The sequence below is a fragment of the Cotesia glomerata genome, linkage group LG2 (genome assembly GCF_020080835.1).
Source record: "Cotesia glomerata isolate CgM1 linkage group LG2, MPM_Cglom_v2.3, whole genome shotgun sequence".
NCBI classification, from domain to species: domain Eukaryota; kingdom Metazoa; phylum Arthropoda; class Insecta; order Hymenoptera; family Braconidae; genus Cotesia; species Cotesia glomerata.
In genome coordinates, this window is record NC_058159.1 from 16,662,273 (window position 1) to 16,671,933 (window position 9,661).

At 36.9% G+C, this 9,661-nt stretch overlaps 1 protein-coding gene across 1 annotated transcript; it reads left to right on the plus strand.

The window, feature by feature from the left end:
• Positions 1–7,954: 7,954 nt before the first annotated feature.
• On the plus strand, positions 7,955–8,392 carry LOC123258998 (secreted RxLR effector protein 161-like). The gene has a single exon (XM_044719255.1). It carries the CDS (start codon positions 7,955–7,957, stop codon positions 8,390–8,392), a length of 438 nt encoding a protein of 145 aa, XP_044575190.1.
• The last annotated feature ends 1,269 nt before the right edge of the window (positions 8,393–9,661 follow it).

Consider the following 9,661-nt stretch of genomic DNA (forward strand, 5'->3'; position numbering starts at 1 on the left):
ACTTTATTTGACTGTTATTAATTAATTATATTTACTTATAACAATTAATCTAATTGAAATTATTAAATTTAATCAGCACAAACTATAGCAACGCAAAAATTTCGATCCTGACTTTTTTTTGATGGGCAAAGTGATCTGCCACAGACTAAATAATTCGAGAATGCATAGTAATCCTTCATTAGATGGGAAACTACAGTTAAAAAAAGATATTTCACAGCTTGCATCTACACCCGCCAGGGTGCGCTAGAATTATTTTTACATAAACTGTAGTTTCAAGGGGATAGTTTGCTATAAAAAATGCAACCAACGCGAGACTTAAGTTGGTACCAATTATAAATTTTTATTATAATTACAAAAAATACTAAAATCCGAACAAAAACAGTTTCACTGTAAAAAAATCGCGCCAAATCCACGTTCATAAGACTATTAAGAAAAAAAAATTTGTTTTTTTCTTTACAAAAATATATAAAATTAAAAAATTAAAAAATCCAAGTAACCGATATGATTACTTATGATTTTCGGAAATTAAAAAAAATTTTGTTATAAATTTAAAAATTAAGAAAAAAATTTTGGAACGTACTTGGTGTGCGTCATTGTGTATTTCAATTTTTTTTAAGTCCTAGTAAATAGATTTTACGAATTTCATTAAAAGTAAAATATTTTGCAACCGCGCACACTAAATACGTTCCAAATTTTTTTTTTTAATTTTTAAGTTTGTAACAAAAATTTTTTTAATTTCCGAAAATCATAAGTAATCATATCGGTTACTTGGATTTTTTAATTTTTTAATTTTATATATTTTTGTAAAGAAAAAAACAAATTTTTTTTTCTTAATAGTCTTATGAACGTGGATTTGGCGCGATTTTTTTACAGTGAAACTGTTTTTGTTCGGATTTATATAACACTTTTATTAATTGTATTACCGAACCCTGCCTATCTCCCACAGGTTATAGGCCTAGTGCACGAGTAGAAAAGAGTTTAGTGATATTAAATAAAAAGAAAGGGTTAAGTGAGTAAAAGCCGAAAACGAAACATAATTTTCGACCGCGTGGCAAAAACCTAACTTTAAAAATGAACGCCGAGAGATCATCGAGGATCGAGTTGCTAAATAGCTCGAACTACGAGGTATGGCGAATTTGTATGAAAGCCGTGCTGTTAAAACACGACAAGTGGGGCTACGTCAGCGGTAATATCCCGGCACCAGATGCTGGATCTGGTGATCGTGCGGCGACGTCCGCGCTGAACAAGTGTAAGGAGAACGATGAAAAAGCTGTAGCTGATATTATCCTGTCGGTGGGCGAAACTGAGCTGAGAAGCATCTCGAATTGCACTACGTCAAAGGAAGCCTGAGAGAAGCTCCAGTCGATTCATGCCTCAAAAGGTCCAGTGCAGAAAATTGAACTACTCACGGATATTCCGTCATTCAAGATAGACGAGGATGACGATTTCAGAGGACGCCTAGATAAATTTTCAAGTGCCGTAGAGCAATTGGCGGGGATGAAGATTGATATTCCCAACGACATGCTGGTCGTGTTTACTCAAAGGTCTGCCGCCAAGCTATGATAGCTTCAGGTGTGCCATGAGGTCCAAGGATGATCTGCCAAATACAGAGGTGCTCATCGGGAAAATTATCGAAGAAAATAAAAGTAGACGCGCCGTCGATACAGCGGTCGATAACAATGCTCTCTACGCTGGAAACCGGAAAAGCAGTAATCAATGTCGTAATAACCCGAAACAGAAAGAGATGTTTGTTAATTCAGTCAGGACTGCCAGAGATGTACTGGTCAGAGGCAGTAAACACTGCGAACTACCTGAGGAACCGATGTCCCAGCAGAAGCCACAGAGGAGAAACTCCGTACGAGTTATGGCATGGAAATAAGTCAGATTTGAGACATATACGTGTATTTGGTGCAAAAGCATTTGTACTCAAGAAAGGTCCAGGTCGAGGAAATTTCGACGAAAAATCTGTAGAAGGTAGATTCGTCGGATATTCAGAAACCGCAAAAGCCTACAAAATAGGACGAAGTGATACTGGAAGAATTGAATACACTAGGGACGTATCGATTATCGAGGAACCTGTATTGAGATCACGAAACGTCGCACAAATGGATCTTGACTACATGCATCCAGAAGAAGACGCTTCTGAGCCAGGGATTGATTGATTGATTGATTGATAAATTTATTCATGCCAAGGCACAGGCCAAATAGCAATTTAAATATAAAATATTTACATCTTAAAAATGTATAATATTAAATGTAAGTACATAATTCTTAACCTAAATTTTAGAATAATATTGCAAAAAATAATATTTCAAATTTACTTTCTTTCAAAAACTCTTATACATTTTTAAACTTTTTTTAAGCTGATTCGACTAATATCTCAATTTCAGTCCTTTAATTAGTATAAAAAGTATAACAATTACTGTAATCAAAAAATTTAATTTATCAATTGTTTAATTTATCAACTGTCTAAATTTAGCAAATAGTCAAAAACTTTATTTTTGAAGACTTCACTGCTACTCGAATTTACAATTTCAACAGGTAATTCTTCCCACATACGAATCACGGAGATCAAGAAGCAGTGCTCCATATAGGTGGTAGCAAAATGAGGTAGTTTGAAGGAAGTATGTTTTTTAGCTGCTAGCCTATTAGAACGTCTAACATCAATGTCTTTAATGAATAGTTCTCGAAAATACTTGAGCTTTTCAACTTGAAGTAACTTATAAAAATAACAGCTCATGTAGTACATTCGGCGATACTTTACAGACAACCATCGCAGTTCGCGCCTGAAAGGTGAAATATGCTCATCTTTTTTGAGATTAAACATAAATTTGATAGAGCAGTTAATCGCACGTTGTAGCTTTAAATTGTTAACAGAAGTTGAGTCTACCAATACAACAGAACAATAGTCAACGAGTGGTAGGATGGTTGCTGATACTAGTAATTTTCTTATAGGAGTTGAAAAGATGTTTTTCCTAACTTTGAGACAATGCAAAGCTGAGTTCACTTTACTAACTATCTGAGTGACGTGGTAGTTCCATGACAGATTTCTACTTAGTTGAATACCTAAGCACTTGGTATCGTTAACGTAGGGTATTATGACACCATTTACTACTATTGGTGGTGGATCCATTCCTCAAGCTTTTTCAACTTACTATTAGAGCCTAAGATCATAGCCTTTGTTTTAGCTAGGTTGATTTCTAATCCATGGTCTCTTGCCCAGTCAGCAACTGATTGTGCATCTGAGTTGACCCTCCAGACAGCATCATGTAGCTGATAAAAAAAGAAGTGAGAGTATATATATTTGTCATCAGCAAACAATCCATGCTTGCAATATACCAGCCGTTGAGCCACAGAATTCATGACTATTAGAAACATCATTGGACCCAGAACAGATCCCTGCGGAACACCAGATGACGTTTTGAGTAATTGAATTGGAGTCCCAATATCGTTTAATATTGGTTGAGATCGACCTGACAAGTAAGAGAAAAACCAATTTATTGTTTCCTTTGAAAAACCAAGCTTAAATAGTGCAATCAATATATCTTTGGGATCGACATAGTCGAAAGCTTTACTCAAGTCAAACAATACTAATATAGTAAGCTTACTGTTGTCCATTGCTTGTCGAATATCATCAGTGAGTCTCAATAACGCTGTTTGCGTACTGTGATGTTTCCTAAATCCAGACTGAAAAGGATCAAATAGCTCATTATCTTCCAAATATGTTGTCACCTGATTAGCAATAATTCTTTCAAAGACTTTAGCCAAATGCGACAAATTTGCAACTGGCCGAGTGTCTGACGGTGACCTTGATGGTGTAATTTTATTTAAAGGTATTTTATAAATAATCTTCCATACATCAGGGAAGACAACAGTCGAGAGACCTATCAAATAAATCTGTAAGAAAGAGTGAGATTTGGGGAATATGATCTCTCAACCATCTCAGATCAAGACCATCAGGGCTGTTCCCTTTTGACTTGGATAATGTAAGGTGCAATGCTTTAGTAACATCCACTATATCAATCTTAGTCCAATAAAATGTACAATCAACCTTCTTTATATGGTCGATAGGTAAATTATCTATGAAATTTGCATCACTTGGTTGATGTTTTCTAACTATGTTTGCATAATACTCATTCAACTCACAAGCATCAAAGAAATCAAGTGGTGACGAGGGGTTTGATTTGATTAAGCCAAGGTGCTTGAGTTTGCTCCAGACAGTTGAACCATAAGGTAAATTTGAAAGAGCAGTTTTGAGGTATTCTTCACGAGCATGATTCAACTGAATTTTTAATTCTTTTCTTTTTAATCTGAAGAGAGCAATCAAGTTTGGATACTTGTTTCTCGTTGCTTTTTTGTAGATTTCATCACGCTCCTGACAATTAATTTTTAACTTTTTGGTAAACCAAGGATTACTCACTCGCGTCACATTTCTTGTAAATAAAGGTGCATGTACGTCCAAATAGTCCAAAACCCGTTTTAAAAATACTCAGTAGTTCATTAGGATTTGAATTTTCAAGCACAAAATTGTCAATTTTTAAAGTATTCATCAGCAAAATTGATAAGGCCAGATGATCACAGTTTTTAAAGTTTCTTTAGGTTAATCTCTTTGGTGGAGGTTTTAAGTTATCCAGTCTATATTGGCAGAGTAAGTAATCATGACCATCAATAAACGGAAACTCAGATTTCAAAAACGAGGATAACTTGGTTTCATTATCCAGTAAAATGACGTCCAACTAGGAATCACAATTGTTTTTGTGGAAAGTAGCACCATAGAGTACACAATAAAGTGATGATTCAGCTATGAAGTTCTTTAGATGGTTCGAAGTGTAGGTATCTTCCAACAAGTTGCAATTTAAATCACCAGCGATAAAAATGTTATTATAGTTCGATGCAAATTTGGAATAAATATCAAAAAACTCATTCAAAAAGAATCCTTTTGGTCTTCGATAGATGCAAGATGCCACACCTCCACCCTGAATATAGCGATCAGTATATGTATGCTTCAGGATTCGGTCCCTACGAATGATAAAATAATCATCCAGTGATAAAATTTCATCATCCAATGTGAGCTTTCACCAAGTCTTTACAAGTATTATAATGTCGGGTTTCGTGTTAATAACCAAATCAAGAAACTAAGCAATATGACCAATAACACTGTTTATATTCAAACTTAGTACACTTAATGATGAGAAAGTATTCTTAATAGAGATATTCGCAGAATCAAATAGATGTTAATCAAGCAATGTGAGATCGGATTCATGATTTATAATAAGCCTTCCCGAATCCACATCCTTCCTAACAAAGATTTGCCCACATTTAGCCCAGACAAATTTGAAATTTCTATTCTTCGCCTTCTCTTTGGTTTTCAGTAGTAATCTATGAGTCTCAGGAAGCAAAAATTCATTGACGTAGATAGAACCTCTAAAAGCCTCATCAACTTGTACAGGAAAAACTTTTTTTGCTAAAAGATTTCCTAACTTGTGCTTTTTATCAACGATGAAATCACGAGTAGGAGTTGACATCAATGAGATATTAATGACATTAATGAGATAATGTAAGAGTGAGTATTAGATGTATTCTGATCTCGCAATTGTTTATTTTTGTTTATAAATTTACGAGCATTCAAGATACTACTAATCAGATTTGGCAACTCTAGACTCTTTAACACTGCAGCTGAAATATCACCTGGTGTTAAATTATTTGCAACTATATCAGGGATACCTGAAATCACCAGTTCAGAAGTGCTACCTAAAACTTGCTGAGGAACAGACGATACAAGTGCTGATTTCTCTACGTTTGATAGTCTTTTAGAAATTAACTCCAAATCAGATTTTCGTGTTTCTTTCAAATTCGAAAGATCTGAACTAATTGCAGCAATTGACTCAGCATTTTTCCTAACATTGGTAGTTAATTCTGTCAGGTTTGCAGCAGTTTGCTTCTGTGATTCTTTGATCTCGAGCAATTTAACACTCAAATCGTTGAGTTTTTCATTGGTCGTGACTTCTGAATTACAAAATTTTTCCATCAAAAGAGTAATTTTTTTATCCAGAGATTTTTCAGCCTAATCAACTGTAAGCACGACATCGATGGGAGGTTATAGGGGTATTAAACACTGCGTCTGGACCAGGTGATATCGGTGTATTTGGTGTGACGGGTGACTTCAATGAGGTCGATACACGAGCTGTGGATAAACGAACAAGTGAGGTTGATCCACGAGCTTTGAATGTTCGATCAAGAAAAGAAGAGCTTGCAGACTTGAAGCTAGAAACTGAAGAGGTGTTGGAGCTAGTAGATTTTAGCGAAGCAAGTCTCGTTTTTGCGTCTAGATTTTCCAGGAGATAATTAAATTGTTTTCTGCAGCAATCAGTGAGTAGCCTGTTTTTTACATAATCTCGTGCACAATCAGGATGAAAATACTGTTGACAAGTGTTACAAATAACAGATGATTTGACAGGTCTCTTATATTTGACACATATATCAGACGCTAACGGCATACCAAGGATACCTTAAAAATGACTAGACAATTTTAACGTTAAGTTATAAATTACTAGTCAGATACTGGACAAATAACCAATTTAAGGTGTCAGTTTAATGTAAATACTATCCTATGTACACACACTATATGTGTCTTTACTACTTTTCCGACGACAACAAATTGATGCCTCTTGTAGTAATTTCGATGGTAGGTTACTGACCGGGTGGTAAGCAAATTGATGTTACGTGGTAAACATCAAGTGTGTTTAAACTTCAATTGATGTTATCTAAGCTATCAGTCCACAATTTCACGAAACACTGAGAACCTAACCTCTTCAATGTTGAATAGATTTTTAATTAATTATCTAGCAATCCACAAGGCACAAATAAATGAAATTTATACATTAGCTTGTAGATTGCAATTTAGATCTTGCAATAATTCTGAAACGAAAAATGCCCGAAGGCAAAAACAGCAGAAATATGTTCTAAATACAGAGCAAAAAAGTAGCGTATTGATGTACTTACAGAGGGAGAGAGACCAGGAACGAGAAAGTCCACCAAGAGCCCGAGATAGGACCAACGAAACGTGCACTGGGAAGACCTGCAAAACAAAAGTCAGGGAAACTCGGAAGACCGAAAAAGCTGTACCGATACGTAAGCATGTCGAGTATTGCTTCAAGCAATGCATCCAGTCACGAAGAGGACGTAGGTGAACCAATTGAGCACGAAGCAGATGGACCCGACGACGTGTTTTACCAGTGTCGAGACTGGACACCATCAGATTGCTAGCAGCATTGTCGACGGAGATGGGAACAAAATTATATCAAATGGATGTAATAATGGCGTACTTCCACGGAGTAATCGATGAGGAGCTATACATGGAAGCTCCGACGACGTTGAAAGAGACTCTGGAGTATATTGTACGAAATAAGAGAAGAGATTCACCATTACTTCCGATGGCAACAAAGATGCTCGAGAGCTTCGCAGAAGGTGATCAAGTTTGCAGATTGCACAAAGCAATATATGGACTGAAACAATCTGGGAAGAAGTGGTACAAACGCTTGAAAGCCGCACTTCAGAACTTGGGATTGGAGCCAACAATATCAGATCCATGTCTGTTCCAATACAGACAAGGCGGAAAAATAATATTAGTCGCTGTGTATGTAGACGCATCCTGGCTACGTCGAACGACGAAAAATGAATCACAGATCTAAAACGAACCCTAAATAAAGAGTTCGGAATCAAGGACCTCGGAGAAGCTAAATACTGCCTAAGAATTGAAATTAAACAAGAACCAGGCAGGGTAAGCTTGAGTCAAGGAAAGTACGTCGAGGATCTACTGAAGAAATTCAACATGGTGAATTGTAATCCTCAGAGCACGCCAGCGTGCCTAACGTCGAAGTTGAAAGCCGCAAAAGACGCCGAGAAGCAGACGACGAATCCGCAGTACCGAGAGCATACATGAGTCGGATCACTCATGTATCTATCAGTAGCGACGAGGCCAGACATTGCGCACAGTGCAAGCGTGCTGAGCCAGTTCAATGAGCATCCGAATGAAGAGCATTGGGGAGCTGCGAAGAGGGTACTAAGATACCTGAAAGGAACGTCAAAATTGGGACTTGTATATCAACAACCGATTGGGAAAATCGTAGGATATACCGACGCCGACTGGGGAAATGACCTCACAAATTCAAAGTCGTACACAGGGTATGTATTCATCCTAGAAGGAGCTGCAATTAGCTGGAAATCCAGGAAACAAAGGACAGTGGCATTGTTGACGACGGAGGGTGAGTATCAGGCCCTTACAGAATCCACTAAAGAGTCAATGTATCTGAGAGGGCTCATCTACGAGTTGGGGTCCCACAATTCTCAGATGAAGAAATTTTTTGCGATAATCAGGGTGCAATTAAATTGACAACGGCGACGAAGTTCCACGACCGGATCAAATTCAACTTCGTCAGAGAAGCAGTCTAGAGCCAGACGATAAAACTGGCGCACATGCCAACAGATGAGATGATCGCCGACATTTTCACGAAGCCACCACTAACCAGAGAGAGAAACACTGATATCACAAAAGCACTGGGAGTGAGTGAGACGGAGTAATACAGCGCACGTGATCGTATTAAGGAAGAGTGTTGGAAATAGTAATACTCACACGTATACTACTCACACTACGCTAGTCGTCGATTCATCGCGCATGCTAGTTACGCCGGTACACACACATGCGTGCATGTATATTGGTCTATACTTTTCTCTAACCATTCGTAACTAGTCGTCAAGATATACACCTTGTGTAACGCTTAGAAATATTTTCTACTTTTGAATAAACGCTGAATATAATTTATATAACTCTATTTTTAATTATATTACCGAACCCTGCCTATCTCCCACACAGAGTTGCAAAATTTCTAATGCAAAAATAGTGCATTGAACATTAATTTTTCAATTGATAACGCAAATTAATTTTAACTAAACATTAAAAATAATTAGGAATTTATTTGATTTCAAGTTAGCAACTAAAAATAATAGTAATTTAATTATATTCGAATCAACCATTAAACTATTTCAATTCAATGATAATTGAATTATTGGAAATAATTCAATTATTCAAAATAATTTAATTACTAAAAGTAAGTTTAACTTTTTCAGAGGTGTTAGAAGACTAATTCAATTTTTAACTTCCCGCTAAGAAAATCGAAGATTTTCGAAAAATCGGGAAGTTATTGGTTTTACCCCGTTTTGCAAAAATCGAGGTTTCAACAGATCTCGACGTTTTTAAGCCCTAAGAAGCTTTCCTGACTATTTTCACGATGATGTCCGTACGTCTGTATGTATGTGTGTGTGTGTGTGTGTGTGTGTGTGTATGTGTGTGTGTGTGTGTGTGTGTGTGTCTTTTTTTTTTTCCTTAGGGGGGGGGAATCCTTTTTACGGATTCTAGGCATATCTGTTTGGCCTAGATATGTGGCGACTCGACGCAGCGTCATACTAAAACTCGACGCTGACGCCCCTACCCACTAAACCCTAAACCCCTTTCTCTTCTATCCTCTGATCCCCCATGGTACCACCGTAAGGCATTTCTTCGCGGGGGGAGGAATTAGCTTCTGCTCTTCCTTCTGGTGGCTAAGATGTTCTTTCTTCCTTCTAGATTCTGTCTTTCGCTTTTTTCCTCTCATTGGATCGCAAC